Source organism: Talpa europaea (genome assembly GCF_964194135.1).
Source record: "Talpa europaea genome assembly, chromosome: 12".
In the NCBI taxonomy this organism is placed as follows: domain Eukaryota; kingdom Metazoa; phylum Chordata; class Mammalia; order Eulipotyphla; family Talpidae; genus Talpa; species Talpa europaea.
This window is the reverse complement of record NC_140079.1, coordinates 21040158-21063265: the sequence shown is the minus strand read 5'-3', so window position 1 is coordinate 21063265 and position 23108 is coordinate 21040158. Positions and strand designations below refer to the sequence as shown.

At 45.2% G+C, this 23108-nt stretch overlaps 1 protein-coding gene across 2 annotated transcripts in view; it reads right to left on the bottom strand.

The window, feature by feature from the left end:
• The window catches only part of TECTA (tectorin alpha), a gene marked incomplete at both ends in the record, with an annotated part of 69436 nt that overhangs the window by 12059 nt on the left and 34269 nt on the right, over positions 1–23108 (bottom strand). Inside the window, 5 exons of one of the 2 annotated variants that reach the window (XM_084251090.1) lie at positions 1248–1543; positions 3884–4170; positions 6304–6687; positions 10772–10971; positions 19284–19845. In XM_084251090.1, the coding sequence (XP_084107216.1) occupies positions 1248–1543; positions 3884–4170; positions 6304–6687; positions 10772–10971; positions 19284–19845 (1729 nt within the window). The remainder of the gene's footprint in view (positions 1–1247; positions 1544–3883; positions 4171–6303; positions 6688–10771; positions 10972–19283; positions 19846–23108) is intronic. The other variant, XM_084251091.1, reaches the window with a different exon arrangement.

The following is a 23108-nucleotide window of genomic DNA, read 5'->3' as shown; positions in this document are numbered from 1 at the left end:
TAGTTAACACAGAGCTAAGCAGCAGCTCAGCGAGTGTGATGGTTGATTAATACAACATGAAAACAACCCAAAAAAAGTAACAGAAAGAAAATGCAGCAGTGACAGCCCACAGGAAGCAAAACACTCATTTACAAATAGTCTGGTCCATCTGCCAGTCGGCAAACAAGACATACTCTTAGAGGGATGCCTTGAGGTAAAAAACAAATGATTTTTTAAAAAATCCCAGGCAATTTTTAAAGTTCAAACCAGTTAATTTTAAAGTTATTTAAAGTATTGCTTGTTAGCCCAACAGGGTAAATATTAAAGTCATCAAATAAAACATTTCTGTTAATTTCCCACAGAGACTAGTAATTTGTTTGTTAAAAAGTTTCTGAAATCACTGGAAACATATTTTAATTAACTATATTGTTTTTAGAGTCTAAATTAAATGCCTCCCATACTCAGACAGCTTTAGTCTGCAGGTTTCCGAATGTGCCTGCCTCGTCTTGGAATGGGCCGGTATGAGGCTGGCTTGGTGGTGTGTGTCAAGCTACTGGCACACATTCTGCTGACCACAGCATTCCACACTCTGCATTCATGAGGCTGAGTGACCCCAAGTCTATGGCCACATACAAATGTCTGTGACAAATATATATGGTTAGCAACGTACTTGTTCTACCTGCTTGATTCACATAGTAAGAAAATGAACAAATATGCCCATGAACACACACATCAAAATAACTTTCTTACTCCAGAATAAAACCCAGGTCTCTATCGATCTTTATATTTTATCAACTAATTTACTGTATGCATAATCTCTAGGTCCAACCACAGCTTCCCTTCAAGGCAAGCAGATGGAGACAGTGAGAGCCCAACTCAACTCACCACAGGCCTTCCTTTCTGATCTGGCTTCTCAACTAAAGCAGAGGAGCCAATGCTGAGCTGTGTTTGGGAACTGAATTCAGTCAGGAGCCCCGGGCTCTGTCTCTCTCTCATCAGTCACTATGCTCCAGCCCAGAGAACCTCATCTTCCCAGGCTGGTGTTCCAAAATTCATGACTGGACCAGAACCACAGTCCACCAAGTGCCACCAAAAATGGCCCTCCTCACGCCTCAGCTGCAGCTCAGAACTCCCAAGTCTCCCAGCGGGAGGCAGATCTGTGGGCGAAGCTGGAGACCAGCCGGCCAGCCCTACACACAGAGCTGCCACCAGCAGAGCGGTTCTTTGAACTCAGAAAAGAACGTGCAGAAGTAAAATCATCATCTTACAGCAATTCTCCTTCTCGATCCACTCAGTGCTGAGGATCCCGAAGGAGCGGCAGGACTCCCCGTAGGCAGACAGGGAGCCGCAGAGCTGGAACTTCCTGTGGTTGTAGCAGCCATCCAGGTAGCAGGACTCGTAGAAGGGGAGGGGGTCGAGGAGCCCGTAGCAGGGCTGGAAGAAGCCCTTCATGTCCGTGAGCTTCAGGCAGTAGCCATCGCCCTGCATCTTCTGGATGTGCACATTGTCGCACGTAGCCGCGTACTGTGAGAACTGCAGCTCGTTGCAGCTGGGGGCAAGAAGTCTGGTCAGACTGAGAGAAGCAAAGGCAGCCAGCCAAGACGGCCAGTGGGCGGGAAGACCACGACTGTGGCCTCTGTTTCTCACCCAAAAGCGAGAGCCAGTTCCTACACCCACTGGCTGTGTGACCTCGCAGACTAGTGGCCTCAATCTATTCATCTCAGAAAGCCAAACAGTAATTTCTATTGTAAGTATCACTGGGAAAAGTGAGGGCAAAACAAAATCATGAAATAATAGCCAAAGTGTTTCATGGGAGGCAGTTATTGATATAATAATCATTAACCTTTGACAGGGTTCACCAGAGACAGAGTGGGGAACAGAACAGGCAGAGTGACTGAAATACACTGCTGAGGGGAGCAGAGGGCAAGACAGGAGAGGTCTGCTGTGCCGTGTGGGTAGCCCCCTGGCCGGGGATTGAACTTGTGCTGCCATAGATGCAGATAGCTTCACAGTGCTGTGCTTAACCCCTTGCGCCACCAGGGAGGCCCCAGTTATGGCTATTGTTAATCAATGATAACAATAATGATGGTTGGAGAATTAAAGATTGGAAAGGGTGGCCAGAAAATTTCTAAATCAGTTTCAATTTAGCTATCAGATAGCAAAAGCAGAAGCCTCACAGGAAAATTTGTGTTCAGCTGAAATAGTTTATAAAGGAAAGAAGGGAGGGAGGGAGAGAGTTTGGCTACAGGGAGAGAAGGAAAGGAAGCTCACATCAGAATCAGAAATTCAAATAGAGCTGAATCTGGCTCATCTTCGGCAGCCCCATAATGCCTAAAATGTCCAAAGTTGTCTATTTTAAAAAATTGTGGAGGGGCCTCCCTGGTGATGCAGGGGGTTAAGCACCGCACTATGAAGCAATCCGCAGCCTCTGCAGCATGAGTTCGATCCCCGGCCGGCCAGGGAGCTACTCACATGGCGCAGCAGACCTTTTCTGTCTCGCCCGCTGCTCCCCTCAGCAGTGTATTTCAGTCAATCTGCCTGTTCTGTTCCCCACTTTGTCTCTGGTAAATCCTCTCACTCCCCACATCTCTGGCCTGTACCCCAGCTGTTGTATGCATAAATAAATAAATAAATCTTTAAAAAAAATTGTGGACCCAGTAAATATATTTTGGAGAAAGCATCAAATTATGAACTCTAGAACATAGTACTGGCTTTGCCACTTACAGGGCCCCTCCCATACATTCTTCTGCTCTACCCTCCATTTCATTGAGAAACAGAAGAGACGGATTAGATATTACTCTAAGTTCTTTTCAGCTCTGAGTCCCACAGTTCACAGGAGGGTCTAATTTATGACACAACACTCATCTACATTTGGGGAAGGGGCGAAAGGATTTGGACAGTCATTTCCACAACTGGGGCTTGGCTAATGTTTACCAAGTTCAAGCACAAGGGGATGGAACCATTGTAGAAGCAAAGAAATGCCAGGAAAGAGAAGCACATCTATAGACCCTGAAAGGTACTAACATAATTCAGCAGCCCAGAGGGGCCTTAAATCAAACAGTTTTGGAATAACTTGTTCAGCTCATTATATCTCAGCTGGCCACAGAGCGGCTTAAAAAAAACCATGGTGACTTCTGTTTTTAAAAAATTTTTATTGATTCCCACCCACTTCTACTTGTACAACCCCAAGCAAGCCTTCTGGTAAGAGTCACAGACAGGGGCCTCCCCGGTGGCGCAGCAGTTGAGTGCTGGGTTGCAAAGCTGCCCGCAGCCTCTGCAGCGCCGGTTTGATCCCCGGCTGCTCCCCAGCCACTGGAGGAGGGTCCCGCATGGCGTGCAGACCTCTCCTGCCACCCGCTGCTCCCCTCAGCAGTGTACTTCAGTCCTTCTGCCTGCTCTGCTCCTCGCTCTGGCTCTGGTGAATCCTCTCACCCCCCTGTGCTTCTGACTGTACCCAGTGCTTGTATAAATAAATAAATAAATCTAAAAAAAAAAGTCACAGACACACAATGGGACCCGACAGGGAGCAAAGGATAGCCCTTGTCCTGAGTCAACCCTTCATCCCACCCCAGCCGGGGGTGGGACAGGTGGTTTCAGGGTTCTAATCTTGGGGACCTGCTTCTGTTCAGTCAAGAGCAGGATGACATGACCATTTAGAGCCCTTTCATGTAGCGGGAACTGTACAATGCATCTAAGATGCATCTAAGCCCAGTTCCCACTTGCACAATTCAAGATATTATGAGGACTCTGATGTATCATGATGTATCATAAAAACCCTAAAGATCCTGTCTCGGCTCTCTGGAGGAGAGGAGGGGCAAGGCTGGGAAAAGTGCAATTAGTACTAACACCTCCCATGGGTGGGCGGGGGGGACTGGGGCCAGAGTCTAGCGGCGGGAGCGCTCACCTCTTCTGCATGCCATTGGTTTTCCAGCTCTGGGCCAGCACCACGCTGCTCACCACCGGCTTCCCCCGCAAGGTCACGTAATCGTCAGTTAAGTCCCCATTGAAGTTGCCACAGAGGCCACACACTTTGTTCTGCAGCCTCTCGCTGATGCTGATTTTTATGACGTTGTAACCATTGTAGTAAATCTGGATGTCGGGGCTGGTGTCAATGACCAGAAACCCCTCGCTGCTGTAGATTTTGGTTGCCAACCCCGTAATAAATGGAACATTGACTTGAGTGCCGTTGACCTAGTGGAGGGAAAATAAAATCAATGACAGGGGTCGGCAAACTGTAAGGGCCAAAATAAATATTGTAGGTTTTGCAGGTCGTGGGATCTGTATCACTGCTCAACTCTGCCCCTGTGGCATGAAAGCAGCCACAGATAATAACGAAATGAGCGTGGCTATGTTCCAATTAAGTTTTATTTACAAAAAGAGGTAGCAAGTAGATCTGGCTAAATTCTGTAGTTTGCTAACCTGTGCCCTAAAGTTTAAGGGCACTCATCTTACTATCCACGGTGCCCCCCAAAAAGCAAAATATATCAGTGGAGAGATAAGAAAGTATCAGAAAAGCATAACCCACAACAAATGACTGGCTTTTTTATAAAACTTTTCCCCGCATAAACCAATCACTAAAAATGAAATCCCAACTGTACGCTAAGAAGCATCTAATATGGTTAAAATGAATCTGGGGATCTCTGCCATGTTTATTGTTTTCTTGTTTCTAATGCTCAAACTCATGGGCTCCCCGCCCCTTGCACACCCAGAGGTCCTATAAGCACAGTATTTTCTACATTTGTCATTTTCCTGCTTTATAAGAATTTCTTTTCCTAGCCCTCTGGACTAAATATAACATGTTTTTCCTGTACTTACAAAATAGATTGGGTTTTTCCCCCAGGTTATTAGTAACTTTTGCGTCTTGAAAATGAAAAAAAAGCAGAAGTCTGTTAAAAAATATGATTCCCTGGGCTTTTTATTCAGCAACAATGTCAGTTTTGCTTTCTCAGGGGGTCATTTTCACTTTTTATTTCCTGTATTCTAGACCAATGTAGTTGCTTCAATGTGGGCCAATTTGCAAAAGGAATTGGAGTATCAAAAACAGCAGCAATTTTCATTGAGGTTAAAACTCAGTATTAAAATCCAGAATCTTCCTTTCAAGCCTGCAAAACACTGCTAGTCTTTTGCCTGGTGTTGGATACCAAACTATGTGATGACTCTTCAAGATATATTCAATGCACGATTATCTGAACTAAAGTGCAAAGCAGAGACATACGCTAACACCCAGTTCCATAAAATAGGGAGGTGCAGGCCCCGTCTCTCTCCATGCCCACCCGGCTGTAATCTCTGCTCTGAGAGCCTGGTGAGCAGACAGGTTTGGCTAAGAGGCTGAGAGTCATTATCAATAGTTCAGAGTGTATTACATTCTTAAATGGAAGGGATAGAAGAATCCAACTCAGAGAGCTGTAGTAGTTATGGCAGAGGGTGGGGTGGGGGGATTCACATTTATTCACATACAGGTCTAAGATTCACAAGGCAGCCAGCCTAAGGGAAAAATTCATCATAGTCTGCTGCCATTTTCTTTCACTTTACATGGGGCCCTCTGATAGTGGGGTGTGTTCCACCAGATTTTTATTAAGGTAGTTGTGTTGATAGACAAAAGGGTTGCCTTCATTCAGTTTCCAGAAAGGATGGCAGCAATCAAAGAGTGGGTCTTGGCTCAGGTGGGCAGAGTCAAGAATAATTTTAGAGGCTGTTAAAATCAAAATGAGAGGCTTTTTGGAAATGAATGCAGAGAAAAAGCTGACTTGGCGACCACTTTATCACCTGGTGCTGTACAAGAGCCCAGGCCACTTTTATGGCCTGAACATTCCACCCTTCCTGCAGAGCCACTGGAACCCTCAGGGAAGGGCACTGTGGAAATCTCTACGTTTTCGTTAAGATCTGCTCATCTATATATGGTGCAAATGAAGCGAAAACCATGCATCCTCCAATTTGGTTATCTGGGAAAACCACAACAGACAGCCCTCCCTGGTCTTGCCTTGTTCCCCAGCACATTTAAGAATCAAGGACAGGGCCTCCGCTGGTGGTGCAACGGTTGAGTGCTGGGCCGCGAAGCTGCCCGCAGCCTCTGCAGCGCCGGTTCGATCCCCGGCTGCTCCCCGGCCTCCAGAGGAGGGTCCCACATGGCAAGCAGACCTCTCCTGCTGCACCCGCTGCTCCCCTCAGCGGTGTATTTCATCGTTCTGCCTGTTCTGCTCCCCGCTCTGGCTCTGGTGAATTCTCTCACCCTCCTGCGCTTCTGACTGTACCCAGTACATGTATAAATAAATAAATAAATAAATCTTTAAAAAAAAAAAAAAGAATCAAGGACAGATGTGTCACCTTGACAGTGTTCCGGTCATTGATGAGAATCTGCTCTTCGTTAATGTAGAAGTAGACGGGCGAGATGATGGTGAGGTTGGGGGACGACCACTTGTCGAAGTTGATGATGAGCTGGAAGGAGATGTCGGGCAGTTTCTGGCAGTTGGTGGAGAGCACGAAGGCGCAGTTGGCCGGGAAGCGCAGGAAGGCGCCATCAAAGGTGCGAAAGACCCCGCCTCCGGCTGCCAGGCAGTAGGACGTCTTGGTGCTGAAGCAGCCTCGCACCCCGTTGCGCAATGCGCACTCCTCGTCTGACTTGCACTGGCGAGGGTCGCACTGGATCAGGTTGCGCCGGAAACAGCGGCAGCGCCGGGTGCAGTCACTGTTCCAGAACAGCTGCTTGGGCTGGAAGAGAGGCGCCTTTGGATTACATTCACTGGGCTGGACTGTTTTCAATAGCTATGCTATGGAAACAACCCAAATGCCCAAAAATAGATGACTGGATCAAGAAGGTGTGGTACATATACACCATGGAATATTACTCAGCAATCAAAAAAGATAAACTCATGCAACATGCAGCAACATGGATGGAGCTGAAAGGGATCGTGCTCAGCGAAATAAGCCAGAAAGAAAAAGAAAAATACCGGATGGTCTCACTCATAGCAGGAATCTAGAAAACTTAAATAAGGGACCAGGAAAAAGACTAATTATAATGAAGAAAAAATCAAAATCAACAAGCAACTATAAACCAGAGACACACTACCGGGGTGCGGAACGGAGGAGAGGAGGGATTAGGGTCAAAATAAGGGGAGTGGAATTGTATGGGGAATATAACCAAAATGAAAATGCATATACTGTGCAAAAATGAAAAATGATGTAAGAATTATATAAAATAAAATATATTAAACATAAAAAAATATTCACCAGGCTGGGTTAGCCTGTCTTTAATGGGGCTGGAATATGCAACTGGGGGCAATAGAGAGGCTGCTTCAATTCAAATATTACATCAAATCCATGTAACTCAGATGCCAAGTAATCTGCCAAGTAATCTGTTGTCTTTGATCAAGGACTTGGTGGCTGGACTGCAGAACTAGCCACAGCTCATCTGAATGTGCTGCTGTTAGGGGAACTAGGTGAAGAGGAAAAATATAGGCTAGAAAATTATTCCAGTAAGTACTGGCTCCACTTCACAGATGAAATTTAAATTCACTCAAGAAAGAGAAAAGCAACCGTTCAAATCTGAACTAGGCTAAAGAAAGTGATGACCATTTTAGGAGGAACCTTGTCAACCTTTGACGATACTCACCGTTCCAAACATTTCCCTTTTATCTAGTCTACTTCTAATTTACTTCTGCTCCCAGTACCTCCATTTCTGTGCCCCGAAGTGAGACATCTATGACAGGAAAGCTTTAGGATCAGGTCACTGGGGTTTCAATGCCGGCCCTACCACCCTCCATGTGCCATGGTAAGGAGCACTGCTAACCTCCCAGAATGTCTGATTGCTCATTTCTAAACTGGAAATAATGATAATAATGTCTTGCTGGGCCATTGGGAGGATTATATTAAATCAGATGTGTGGAGCACACTTCCTGGAATAGTGTAGGCACTTAATAAATACTAGTAGCTGCTGTTATTACAGGAGAAGGACCACTTGTCCTTTTTTAGATGGTAAGGAATTGCACAGCGATATATAAAATACCTTCTACAAAGTACATCCTCAAGCGGTAGCAGCTCTTATTTTCTATTCTTCCCCACCCACATGAACAGCCACAACATTACTTGGTGGAATTTGTGTTCTTGATATCACACTTTCAGGGAATTCCAGGGAACTGTTGGAAATGGATCATGATTGTCTAATTAGGGGGGTGGTCTCAGCAAGTAGACAGTGTTGTAGAGACATGGATGTAGAGAGCCAGTGCACTGATGTACTTAACTCAGTGTTACCTAGAGATGTTTCAATGGCACAAGAAGGCCTAGACCCCTGTTTGGTCACTGTTTGCTGCTTTAACTATAGACTTATCAAAACCCTGGATATTAAATACAGGCATGACTCATACTCAAGGATAAATACAGAGTATGAGATCTTCCAGGAAAAGTTTCTTCAGTCCAGTGAATTCAAAGATGCCACAGCTGAGTCCCTCATCCTCAAAGTGAAAGGTTCTTGGAACCAAGTCTTCTCTCCTTCCAGACCTATAAAATGTTCTGAGTGCCAGCAGCCTCACAGATTGACTTCACTCCTCTTATCAGATTTGCAGGATAATTGAGTGAATGGTCTGGCCTCTTTCTGATAAGAAGTCAGACTCACATGGGCAGAAAGAGAAAAATCACCTGATGCATGTGGATATGATCAAGGGTAAATATCTCATCCCACAGGAGAACTTGATCACAAAACTAGCTTCCTGGTAAAAGGCCCCCAGTGCTGCTTTCTTTACCTTAATTAACCTGACAACAACAGCTGGGTGCTTACCCCCCATGCTAATGGCTAGATGTGTTCTCTCTTTATTTCCAAAGAAATCTGTTGTATAAACAAGCCCCCAAGCTTATTTGAATCATGGCAAGTAGATGTGGATTATTTGTTCTGTGCATTTGCTGCTTCTTAGATATAAGCTGTTGTCAAAACCCACTGACTTCCTGATGAAAAGTAGATAATAATGTTTATAGTACTAATAGCTGCTAAGAGCTATATTGGGCCTTTCCTGTGAATTCCAAGGGCTTTTAGAGGCATCATTTCATTAACATGCCTGGATTTTTTTCTCTCCAAAATGTGTCCCAACAGAAAAACAACACCACCAACAACAATGGCAGGTACTAATTATTAAACTGCTAGGTGGCAGGTAAGAGGCTAGGCACCTGCATAGATTATTTATACAACGACCCTCTAGAGCTGGTATTATTAGTTACATTTCATAGAGAGAGTGGTCGAAGCTTAGGGAAATAACAGTGTTTACTCAATGTCACACTACCAGTGGTGTTTCAGCTAGGATCAAACCCAAGTCTCGTTTTATTATGCCACAGACACACACAGGATCCCCGCTGAGAATGCGTGACCCACCTGGCAGAGGATACATTTCAGTAAGTCTCCAGACAAGGGGAGCAGAGATTAGACGAGTTCTTTTTCAGTTTTGAGCCTGGTTATGTTTTTTCCCAGATTGTGAGAAAACTGAATTTATTATGATTTCCCCCTCATGTCTGCCTTTTCCTTTCAAATAATCAATATTTCTAAGAACTAACTTCAAAACCTAGAAGTCGCTGATTAGTTCTACTATTTTATTCCACTTTTCCTTGTCTTTTAAATATAACATTGAAATAAATTTCCCAGCAAAAATGAAATTGAGAGTGACTTCCACATTTATTTTCTTTTATTTATTTCTCAGAGTAAAGGCAACTTCGTTGTTCTTGAACAAGTCAATGCATCTTTACAAAAGGGGCACATTATTTATATTTTGCCTAGTTTATTTCCAATTCAGACATTTCAATTAGATTTTTTAATGCTGCTATTTTTTTCCATTTAAAATTGATTAGTTCTGCAGGCTATTATTTTTCATTTGTTGATTTTGGGGGGTAATTGTTCTCTTGTTCTTTAAAGTGCATTTTTTTTTTTTATTTCATTGCATAGATTTTTTAAGTTCCTTAGGGCAGGGACCATGCTTTATCATCCCAAACAATACCTCTAGCATAGAGAGCGCAAACAGCAGATAGTCGATACTGGCAGTTGTTAATGTCTTCTCACAGGATAGAAGGTGTTGATGTCATTTAAACAGAGAATGGGCCACAGGCTAAATGTCTCCTCTAGGCAAGACCTTTACGAGCTTAGTCTTAGGACACATAAAGACTATAAAGTACAATGTTTTGCTGAGTGACAGCTACCGATGAAGGGCATCTTCATCAGCTTCATATTTAATCCCCCATAAGAGAGAGAAGCAGAGGGTGGGATGTGGGAGTACTGCATTAAGCAGTCTAGACAGAACTCTCTGGGGACAGTACAAGGTGACAAATGGTACATGCAGAGATGGCAGCTTTTGCTCCCTCTCATGGGGCTTTGATAGCCAGAAAAGGGAAGGTCACTCCTCTCAGCCTCCGCTCTATATTTTGCAGTTAAAAATGGCCTTAGCTAAGACAGCTACAAATGTCAGCTGCACAGTGACCCTCGTTCCAAACTGTAGCCACATCAGAGGCTTCCAGAGGCTTCCAGATTAAGATTTACAGGAGAGGAAATCAGAAGGAGCCAGAGAAGGGCATGGGGGGAGAAAAACACGAATGCCAGCAAGAAGGGGAGGCATCGGGTGGAGAGAGGAGTGAAACCCCGGTGTGTGTCTGGACCCAATACTCTGCAAACAAGAGCTTCGCCACCCTGTTCTTAACCTCCTTGTCCTGTCACATCTCCCTGCAATCCTCACAGTGACTTGGGCAGACTGGCCAATGGTGGCCAACCTCTTAGACTCGGAGAGGAGTCTGATGCATGGAAGGAGGCACAGGAGGGCTCCCCTACCTCGTAGTATTTGCCGTCGGAATAGCAGCCGCAGCTATGGGGCAGGATGCAGCTCTTGCCATTGAGGACGTAGCCGGGGTCACACTGACAGCCCTCCACACAGTAGTGGTTGCAGTCGCTCTTCAGGCGGATGGCAGCACAGCGGGGCTGGCACACACTCACGCAGCTCTCGTAATGGCTGTTGGGGGGACAGGTGACGGCTGCAACAGAAGACACAAGCCAAGACTCGTACAGCTGCAGATGATCAGCAGCTTTCTCCCGGCCCCGCTCACCCACTCCAGGAGGCGGAGGGCCTGGTGGAGAGGGAGGTCTGTCAACCCTCTTCATTAAGACCCTCTCTGCTCATGGAAAGGCTCCATCTGACTTATCACTGGCTAAAGAATGGACCGCAGGGCACATGGAGGTCACTGGGGGGTTCTCATGGAAGCTTTCTCATCTCCTCTGCCTGGTTTTTGGAGATCCTCCAAAACCTGCTACCTTAAACCCACCTCCCAACATACACCTCAACTTCAGTCATCTTCCATGTGATGGTTTCCTGGGGTGTCCTGGACTCATTCCTGCCTTTGTGTCCTCACTTACATTGATCTTCCTTATTTCATGCCTTTCTTCATCCTCTCAGCCTATCCAAATTCCCCATCCTTCAATTCCCAGGTGGAATTCCATCTTATTCATAAGGCTCCCCCACTTATGCCACTGACAAGTCACCTTCAACTCATAACTTTTGCAGAATTTTTCCCTAAGCCTCTAGTTTACCACTGGTAGTCCCCTGAGCTCTCGATTTCTGCAAAGGCACCCGTGTACTATGTACATGCAGTCTGACCTCTGTCATCCATATTCTGTGCTTTTCAAATGCTTGTAGATGCTTCTATGGAAGACAGTTAGGTGAAAAGGTTGGGCACTGGAGTCAGCTGTAAGAGATCGGAGCTCATTATTTAGCCTTTCTGGGTTTCAGGTCCTTTTTGGTGAAAAGCAGACACTCACAGCACCTACTTCATGGCTCGCTCCGAGGGATTAAATGAGTTTGTGTGCTTAATGTCAGTCAATCATTAAAGGCAGGCTTGCTCAAAAATTATACAGAAGCGGCGCAGTAGACCTCTCCTGTCTCGCCCGCTGCTCCCCTCAGTAGTGTATCTCAGTTTGCCTGTTCTGCTCCCCACTCTGTCTCTGGTGAATCCTCTCACCCCCCTGCATCTCTGACCTGTACCCCAGCTCTTGTATGCATAAATAAATAAATAAATCTTCAAAAATAAATAAATAAAACAGAAAAAAATTATATAGAAGTTATTATTTTAATCAATGTATATGAAAGCACAACTACTATTTGTGGGCACTACCACTCTATATCATCTATAGCATATATTTTGCTGTTTATTTAATTTTTAAATTATCTAATGGTAATAATTTACTTTTTGAGTGCATACATCTATGAATTTAGCACGTGCAGATTTGTGTAACCAATACCATAACACGCTATAAATATTTTAAACATTTAATTTAAAAGATACTGCTTACATGGGGAGAAAATACAAACCATATAAGTAAAAGAGCAATGAAAAGGTAATCTCTGATAAAAAATTATAGTCAATTCTTCCAGAAATTTTCTATGCAAATACAAGCCCCTAGTGCACGTGTGTGTACAGGCCTGTGTGAATCCATCCCCATTTTCTCATAAGTGGGAGCATAATATACATACTTTTCTGCTCATTGCTTTTTCATAACAATATTTCTTCCATTTAGCCTTGAATTACTGTTTTCACACTGCTGCATGGTGTGCATTTTTGATGTGTTTATGATGATACTGCAGTGAACTTCCCTGTACATATATCTTTGCCCTCATGAGTAAGTGAATCTGTACAATAAATTTCTGGAAGTGGAATTACTGAATCAAGGAGTATGGACATTTAAATTTTTAATGGATACAAATGAATTGCCCTCTAAAGAAACTGTGCCAATTTATCCTCTTATCAGAGCTACATGAGGTTTATTTTCCTATATCCTTACTAATTGTTTATCACCAAACTTTCTGTTCTTGGAACTCTGAAAGGTTTACTATGCAGAATATGGAGAGAACGTCTAAGACTCAACAACAGAAAGCCTAAACCACCCTTTTCAAGAATGAGCAAACGATGTGAATAGACATTTCTCCAAAGAAGATACATGAAATGTCAATGACCACCTGAAAATATGTTCAACATTATTAACTATCAGAGAAATGCAAATCAGAACTACTATGAGATACTATCTCCCATCCATTAGGGTGGATAATATTTTTTGAAAGAAAATAATAAGTGTTGGCAAAGATGTGAAAAAAATTGGAACACTTTGCATTGCTGGAGGGAATGTAAAATGAACTGCTGGTGTGGAAAACAGTATGGCAATCCCTCAAACATTTGAAAACAGAATTACCATAGCAGTTCCACTTTTGGATGTCTCAAAGAGGTATTTATACACCCATATTCATAGCAAGATTTAGTGAAATAGCTAAGACATGGAAGCAACCCAAGTGTCCATCAATGGAGGAATGAATAAGCACAATGTGTACACAGTCATGTGTTGCTTAATGAGGATGTGTTCTGAGAAATGTGTCATTAGGTAATTTCATCACAGTGCAAGTATCATAAAGTGTGGTCAAGCAAATCTAGATGGCATAGCCTACCACACACTTAGGCTATCTGGTATGGCCTATTGGGACCAACCTTGCATATTTAGTCCGCTGTTGACCAAAACCAAAACACTGTTAAGCAATGCCTGACTATATACATTTGATGGAATATTACTCAGTCTTAAAAAGGAAGGAAATTTTGTAATATACTTCAATACAGATAATATTTAAGCATATTATGCTAAGTGAAATAAGCCATCCACAAAAAAAGAAAAAAACCAACTATGATTCCTTTCACATGAGGAATCTAAAGTGGTTCTGTTCACAGAGACAGAAACTACAGCAGTGGTTGTCAGGGACTGAGGGTGGGGGTGAATCAGGGAATGAGGACTTACTGTTTATTGGGGACAGAGTTTCAGTTTTGCAAGATGAAAGGAGTTCTGGAGATGGACAGTGGTGATGGCTGCACAGCAGTATAAATGTACTTCATGCCATGCCACTTAAAAATGGGTAAGGTGATAAACAACAGTGGTGTATATTTTCCTACAATAAAAAAAAAAATGCAGAGAAAGTGCTCCATATGCTATATTCTGAGTTTGCAATCTTTCTCAGGCTAGTAATCTATTCATTTGCTTATAAGCATTCATCTTTTCTCTGAACTCCCTTTTCATGTCCCTTGCACATTTTGTGTTGTTGAAAAAGTTTCTTATTAAATTAGAAAGGCTTTTTATAAATTAAAAATAGATTTTTGCCTGTCGTGTATTGCAAAATGTTCACCATTTTTCTTTTGACTTTGCAGCTGGGTTTGTTTTTTTTTTTTCTTTTTTGGAGTGTGTTTTTTCTTTTTGTGATTTTTCCAATGTGTTTTTTCCAATGTAGAAATTAAAATGTTTAAAATGGTCAGATTTATCAGATTTTTCCCTTATAGCTTTGGGTGTTTTGCTTTAAAATGCCTTGTCTGCTGCAGGATTCCCAAACAGAACTCCTTTGTTTTCTTTTAGTACCTATTTTTTAAAATTATTTTATTTTATTTTAATAGAGGCATGTTTTATTTATTTATTTATTTGTTTGTTTGTTTTGTTTATACATGCACTGGGTACAGTCAGAAGCACGAGAGGGTGAGAGAATTCACCAGAGCCAGAGCGAGGAGCAGAGCAGGCAGAAGGACCGAAGCACACTGCTGAGGGGAGCAGCAGGCGGCAGGAGAGGTCTGCGCACCATGTGGGACCCTCCTCCCGTGGCAGGGGGGCAGCCAGGGATCGAACTGGCGCTGCAGAGGCTGCGGGCAGCTTCGCAACCCAGCGCTCAACCGCTGCGCCACCGGGGAGGCCCCCTATTTTTTTTTAATAGAGATTCAACTGGCATGCACAATTACATTGGTTTTGGGTATTACAATATAATGATTTGATATTTATAATAATCTGTATACCTATTTTATAACTTGAATTTTTATGTTAAGTCTTGATTTGGTCTCAATTTTATTTTGGAGCAAAGAATGCAGGAGGGATTTAACTATTTTCTCTTAGTAGCTTGTCCTTTCCTGTTTATTGAGGGATACATTTCTCCCAGTGATTCGAAATGCCAACTTTACTATTCACTAATTTCTTAGTGTTTCTTAGTGTTTGAGTCTATTACTAGACTTTGTCACCTTTGCATTGGTTGGTCTTTCTGTTCATGCGTCAGTATTATCTGGTTTTCATTACTGAAGCTCTACAATACATCTTAATATTCAGGAAGAGATTCTACTGATTTAGTGGTGGTTGTTGTTTTAAGTATGCTGCTTCTATTTCCCAACCAGATTATAAACTCCGTATTTTTAAATAGTGATTCTCCAGTGGCACCCCAGATAGTGCTGAGAATATGGTAGTTGGTTCACAAACCTTTGATTCCTGAGGAAAAACTTTAAAATTTCTCCACTTAAGTACTGAGAATTGTGACTGATGTCCATTCTCCGTCTGGATTTCAACCATGGTCACAAATGTGTCTCTTGCTATGGCCAGTGACTTAGCCTGGGGGAGGGCAGGATACACCCATCATCCTGAAAGCAATCTGTTGTAGTATAATTGAATGGACAAGGATGCTGGAATCGTACTGACCTGGTTTGACCCTGGTTCTGCCACTAACAATGTCTTCATGGGCTGGGAGTTTACTCTCTTTAAACCTCTGTTCCTTTATCTCTGAAATGGGGGGTATAATGTCTCCCACATCAAGCAGATGTTAAGCTAGAACGAAGCATAGTTTTACAAGGTGTCTAGCACAGTGCCTGGAACTTCAATGATGGTACAAGCACAATGCCTGGTACTTCTGCTGTTAATAACAGGGTCAGCTATAATGGTAGTAGTAGGGATTTTTTTAAAAAAAAAAATCATTCAACAAGAATTTATGAATCTGCAGAGAAATATGCAAGAAAATCCCTGGTTGCCAGATTTTGGACACGGGACTCCAAAGTAGCAAAAGCCGGCTCTGATAAAAGGGGAACCGATTTGGACACCCACCCTAAACCGACCACAGGGGTCAGGCACTGGCCGGCATGGTTATGAGACAGCATCAGATGTAATTCTCACAATGAGTTGATGAGATTGTAAGAATCTCCCCAGACCTGGTCCTCCAGCACTATATACCCTCTGCAGCACCCAGGACCTCCCCAGCTCTCCAGGTCTCCCTGACCTGAGAGAGTCAGAGAGGCAGAATCACACAGGGGGAGACACAGTTTCTGGAGTCACTTTCCAACTCACCTAAGCCAAATGGGAAAGTGATTAATTCTCTGAACTTTGGTTTCCTCCTAGGAGAAGGAGCTATGACCAATACTCCTCAATAGGGCTGCTGGGAGGAAGGAATGCCTGGCACAGAATCAGAGCCAAGTTACATCATGCATTTATTATTTTCATCTCTTACTGTACTCCCAACCCCTAGTACTCTTATTTAACCCCTGCCACACCCCCGGCTCAGGGACTGGGAGAATGAAAGACTCAGTTAATTGCAATTTAAGGAGGGGTTAATAATTAAAACAATTTACTTGCCTATCCCTGTAAGCCTATTTGTTCAACTTGGGTGAAGAACTATTCTGATGCATTTAGAAATAAGGTAATTGCATAATAAATTATCCCATTGATAGGAGCAGCCAATATCATTGAAGAACACCACATGCTACCTTGTAACCAGTAAAGCTTAAGTCAAACGGGCAATTCTGGTTTAACTCTCTTTCTTCTAAAAGCACCATTTCTCCGTGTCAACAGGGGCATGTTGAGTTGCTGGATGCTCAGAAGAAGGGGTGGGGAATGTGAGTCCCGCCCTCATGTCTCTGAGCTTTCAGTCTCGTCAAAGGGCGACAATCGCATTCAAGACCCGCTTTCTGGGTCATGTTCTCTGTTCTCTCAGATCCATGGCTGAGCCAGAACCCAGTCTCCCACAGCTTTTCTCTGCTTCCGAAATTCAAAAGCAAAACCAAGCTGCCTCCAGTTGTGTTCACTCCCATCCACACCCACCTGCCATCTTTATTTTTTTTAAAGAATTATTTATTTATGCATATAAGAACTGGGTTACAGGCCAGAGATGCGGGGTGGGGGGTGAGAGGATTCACCAGAGGCAGAGTGGGGAGCAAAAGAGGCAGACTGACTGAAATACACTGCTGAGGGGAGCAGCGGGTGAGCCAGGAGAGGTCTGCTGCACCATGTGGGTTGCTCCCTGGCCGGGGATCGAACTCGTGCTGCAGAGGCTGCGGACATCTTCATAGGCTGCGTCTCAACCCCTTGCACCACCAAGGAGGCCCCCACCTACCGTCTTTAAAGTATAATTTTTCCTCTTTTTTTAGCTTTCCAGTCACTACCATCCTCTCCTCAGGTGCAGTCCTTGGATCACTTCCCCTGTCCTGAAATACCAAGGTGGTGGGGGGTATGGGGGGTGCTACTACTCTCGTGATGGGGATGGCTGGCCCTGATGCTGGGCAAGGCCTTGCTGGTGGGCAACTGGTGGAGCCAGGGATGTGACTCATGGCCGAAAGTAAAGGAGACAGGGGTGCCTTGGAGAAAGCCCCCCATTTCTATGGAAGGAGGAGGAGCCAATGTCTGAACAGAACTTTGAGGGAAGAGGAAAAGCTTTCTCTTGGAGGGGACAGAAAAATCATCTTTAAGTTCTTTATCTTTAAGCAAGTTCTGCGGGGGCAGCAGGAACCTCATCCTTAGAAGTAAGGTTTAGGGGTTGGCTAACTCAACTCCACCTCCTTCATGAGCGACAAAATTTAGGACCATAATTTAAGGTGAGGGTTCTGTACCTGCTCCTCTAAAAGCAGCCCTTACCTGTGTTGGCCCTGCTGACTGCTGCGGAGACCAGTTTCCGATACATGCCCCCATCCCAGGCAGGCCAGAGAGTGGGCAGCCTCCGTGGCCAGGCTCAGGGGAAGAGGGAACTCCCCATAGTTGGTGTCTAAAACAGTTTCCCCATCCTGCACCATTTTCAGGCCCTGGGCACAGACCCTGATTTCCTGATACAGAGAAAGGCAAGTTCTCTTGCCCCACTGTGCTGACCCCAGCACATTCAGAGCGGCTCTGGGGATTGATCCAGGCCCTGACTTTTATAAGGTGAACTTATTTTACTAAAGTCACCAGAGGCCAGTTAGCCTGGACAGTCACCCCCCACTGGCATCATCCTCTCAACCACTTGCTCAGGGACTGAGCTGGGATGATACAGTATTGGCATTTTTCCCTCCACCTCCCCAGTTCCTCCAACCTTGCCCCACAGTCTACGCAAATCCAATTATGAGGAATGTAAACTGTCTGCGTGAGCTTAAACAACACCACTGTTTCTGGTTTTTCATCCAAACCACCCTTTCCAGCATGAAAAGGGAGTTTATTCTCTGGGCCCCCCCACTGGATCACTTATTGAGAGTTTTGTACATTCAGTATCAATTTGCAGCCTTTACACACAGTTGTGTCTAAAAGAAATTTTCTGTAGCTAATGAGATTTGAGATGGAGAAAAATAGACCAAGCCAGACTGGCCAGAGACCAATTGTGCTTTTTTTCCCCCAATCTTTTCCTACTGTGATGTACTAAATGCAGGCAAATTATTCCAGAATAGCCTATGGGTTGAAAGTGTGAGCTTTGGGGTTAGATCAACTCTGGCTTTGCCATTGTGGTTGTATGACCTAAGATAGGATAGTTAACTCCTCTGAGTCTCAATTTCTCCCTGATGAATTGGGTTATTGAGGAGAAAATGTGAGATAATGTTGATAAAGCGTTTAGCACTGGGCTTGGCTCAGAGCAAGCCATTAATATAGCAACAATACACTTAGCATGCATAGCGCGTGCTGAGCTTTCAATTACCTAATTTGATCCTCCTGATGTTTGTGTAGCAAAAATGGTGTAGGCGGCACATGATCAGGGAGAACCTGAGAACCAGAGAGAAAAAGCGAGAGGCGCCAAGGTCTCACTGGTCCTTAAGGACAGAACAAGGCTATGATCCAGAGACGCGAATTCTTTCTCAAATGCTCCTCATAAACACAAGATCGATAAACGCCATACATGCACGGAAAAAACACATTTATATGAAGAAAGCTTGTCAACGGTCAGCACAATGGAGGTCCCGTGAGGCCCTAGCAATAACTAACTTACTAACTCACCCTTCCACAGTAGGGCTTTGTTGGAATTTTGCTATACACTCGCTAAGTCCAAATCCATACATGCTGCTCTGTGGTTTTGATACATAACCTTATGTCATTCTCAGAGTAACACAAGGACTGATCGGCATGAACCCTACTTTATGGAAGTGGAGGCTCTGGGAGGTTACACAGCAAACTCAGCTCCAAAGTGCATGTCCTTGAAGTTTTCTCTGCGATCTGCCCTGGCTTCTATGGTGCTGGAAGAAAGGCCTGCCCGCACCCATCAAGATATAAGGAGAGAAGGGAGAGGACTCACAGCAGGACGTGTAGTTCCTCCAGCCAGTCACAGCGATGCCCTGCGTCTGGCAGGTGCTGGCATAGTTCTGCAGCCAGCTGCAGGCAGTCTGCACTGCACCCCCATCAATGCAAGAGTCGAACAGGCAATTCTTGTAGAAGAAGGTGGGGTTGACTTTGCTGTGACACTTGGTGAAGCCAGAGCTCTGGCTGGGGATCAGGCTGCAGAGCTGCTGGACCTTGGAAAAGTCTTCCACCCTGGCACAGGAAGGGCAGCGGTCCCCACAGCCAACCTGGCAGAAGGTGTCCCTCTTCACCCAGCTCTGGCCAAACTCATTGATGCTGGAGGCCAACAGACCCATGGGCATCTCCAGATCATCTTCAGGGTTGCCATTATAGCGGCCGCACAGGCCGTGCGTGTAGTTCTGCATGGTCCGAGGGACGGTGATGGACAGGAAGGTCTTCCAGTCATACACAACCTTCAGGCCAAAGTCAGTTTCCACCACCACGTGGAAGCCAAAGGAGAAGATGTTTATCTTCCCTTGTCCCAACTTCAATGGCAAATACAGCCGCTCGTTATTGACCTGCCAGAGAAAGAGGGTTAAGTAGAGAAATACAGTCAGCCCGGAGACTTCCCAAGGCTTCCCCTAATGACGAGCCTCAAGAGAGAGGCAGCCCAGAGGGAGGTTTGAGGAGGTTCAGCACAATCTTTGCATTTAGTGTCGTTTATGTCAGTCAACTAGTATTATTAGGATTTGAACAGACTTAAATGACTCTTTTGTGCACTAATAAACCTATTTATTTCACTGCCTTCTGTTTACTTGGCATTATTTCCCCCAGGAGTTCAAATTGTTTTCTCCAAGGTAATAAGAATTCAATTAAAGTCTAGACTAAAATACACAAACCTAGAACTCCTGTGTTTCCATTTCTAGCTCTACTGTGGATTTATTTGGGGCAAGTGCCAATTTAGTAATTCCTTTGGGATTTTTTTCTCCTTGAGTAATGACTTGACTTTGCTGGTCCCTCTCCCTAGGATGCCATTCTTCACCCATCAACTTTCCTTTCCTACTCCAGAACTTGCTCAAACATCACCTCTTCTGTAAAGCAAGATTTTCTAAGCATGTGGTAGGAATGAATCACTCCCTTGTCTGGGTCAGCAAAATGTTATTTATACTCTCTTTCAGCTTCCACCTTTGGGCAAGATCAAGCACACATGTCCTGCTATTGAAGCACACATCACAATCTGCCTCATAGCGTGGTTGGCTGCCTGCATTGCTGTATTCCTAGATTATGAGCAACTTGAGGGCAGGAAGGACATTTTATTGCACCCAGCACAATGCCTCACGCTGAGTGCACTTGACCCAAGCGGACCACCCTACTCCACTGGACTCAGATGAGCCAAATTCCACAGCCCTTGGCTGGATGCGTGCACGTGGATAACAGTGCCTGCAGGGAGATCTGGGAGGAGGGCTGGTCTTCCTCCTGGTCTTCTTTTGACCCAAAAGCCCCTCCCTCCTGACCTCCTTAATTGCTCTCCAATCTGACTCCCTTCTGTCCCCACAGCTACGGCTTTAGTTCAGACAGTCATCATCTCCCTCCTTGGCTACTGCACGCTCTCCTGACTGGCCCGCCCACTCTGGCATCACCCCTGTCCTTCATTTACTTACTACTGCTATGACAGTATTTCTTAATGCAACAGAAAGCAGTGAATCCAATCCTTACCACCCTCTTCCCGGCGTGATAAAATGTCATACTCCGCACATCACACAGGTCTCACCAGGGGCTGGCCCCACTGACTTCCTCCACCCCAAGAATATCCAACACCCTACGCAATCCCCAATGGACATGTCATGTGACTGTGCCATTTCATTTGCTGAGGGGCGCAGTAGTGTCTTCCCTGCTCACCTAGGACCCCATCCTCAGCCGCTGTAACGGCGGGTTATAATAACTTGCAACGGGCCTTGGCCAATGGGAGCCACTTGGCCCAGGAGGTGAGGACCCCTCCACCCCACCCATCCCAAGGGCAGCCCTGCGCTGATGATGACTGACCACACAGGGGGCCAACTCTGTGGGCAGGTCAGTGCAGGCCCCTAGACTGACCTTGGTCTCAGCTTGGACCCATCCTTGCTGAGCGCCCTTCTGCTCGTGCTTCCCTCATTTCCCAAGAATCCCACTCAGTATTTGCTCTAGAGATCTGGTAGCGCAAGGGGTTAAGACGCAACCTATGAAGCTATCCGCAGCCACTGCAGCAAGAGTTCAATCCCCGGCCATGGAGCTACCCACATGGCACAGCAGACCTCTCCTGACTCACCCGCTGCTCCCCTCAGCAGTGTATTTCAGTCAGTCTGCCTGTTCTGTTCCCCACTCTGTCTCTGGTGACTCCTTTCACCCCCCCCCACACCTCTGACCTGTACCCCAGTTCTTGTATGCATAAATAAATAAACCTTTAAAAAAGAAAGAAAAATGGACTGAATGCATCAGTGATGACTTTCTCCTCAGCCCCCCTTCTCTGGGGCAATACTCACCCTTCAGGTTTCAACTCAACCCTCTCCTCTTCTATGAACATCTATCTAGGCAGAATTCACCCATTTGTTTGTCCAGTGGCTTTCAATCTGGTTCCCTCTGCGCCAGGCACTGTGCTCGTGCTAGAACAAATCAGGGGGCCCTTTCTCGAGGAGCTCACAGGCAGGTGGCAAAGTACATAATCAGATAATAACAACATCCTCTGATGAAAGCAGAGATGGAGATAAACAGTTGGATAGGCAGCAGACAGCCTAGGGACAGCATCAGGAACGCCCACAGAAGCTGATACCCACACACCCTCCTAAGGTGAATAGGTTTGGGCTCATCATTGAGGAAGAATGAGAGCAAAGCAAAAGGAATCATAAGAAAAGGTCACAGCCCCAGCAAAGGCCAAGAGGAAAGAGGAAATCTGATAAATATGAAGAATTACGCAATTTAGTGTTGCTGGAGCATACAACGTGGCCTTGGGCGTGGTGGGAGATGAAGATGGAGAGGTAGGGAGGGCCTGGACCGCCCAGGGCTGTGGAGGCAACATTACATGGCAGGGAGGTCTGAGAGATAAAACCTGAAGCTTTTTTTATTATTTGCAAAAATGAGTCATCATCGGCCTTAATTAGAGAACTTCAATAAATGAGGAGGCCAGAAGTAATATAGCAGAAGTTAAAAAGCAACCAGGAGAGACAGCCCTCTCCAAGAATGTGAACACAGAGGGAAGGGGAGAGGTTGGATGGAAGCTCATGGTGAGCTGGGGTGCATGTGTTCGTGGATTAAAGACCCTGAGACACAGGAGGGACAGGCAATGAGAGACGGGGAACATCCCAGAAAAGGCACAGAAGGTGACACCAGTGGGCGGGGGGTGGAAAGGGAGAAGCAGGGTGACTCAGCTCTGCACCTGGAGGTGGTGGGAAGGATACTGTGATGGGTCATTTCCGTGACAGGTGAGGGAGGGTGGAAGGAAGAGGGAGATCATGCGGGTGAGCACAACTTTCTCAGCTGGAGGCCCAGAGATGGAGTCCTGGATTCTACACATGGAGCACAGACACAGTGGGTCACTGTGGGGTGGGGAGGCCAGGGGACTCATTAATAAACCAAGAGCTGTGCCCCCAAAGGCTCCTGCAGCGGCTTGCTCTTCCTTCTCAGTTTCCCTGCATTCCATGTTCCTGGCTACCAGATATCATGCAGGAGGCAAGATCTTGGGAAGGCAAAACAATTGGATGAAAGCTGAAGGGCTTTTGAACTCTGTCACGGCCAAGGGGAACCCCTAGAAAGCATTCAGACCGGCTGGTCTGGCTTTTCTCCGTCTCTGGAGGCCCCGAATGTCTCC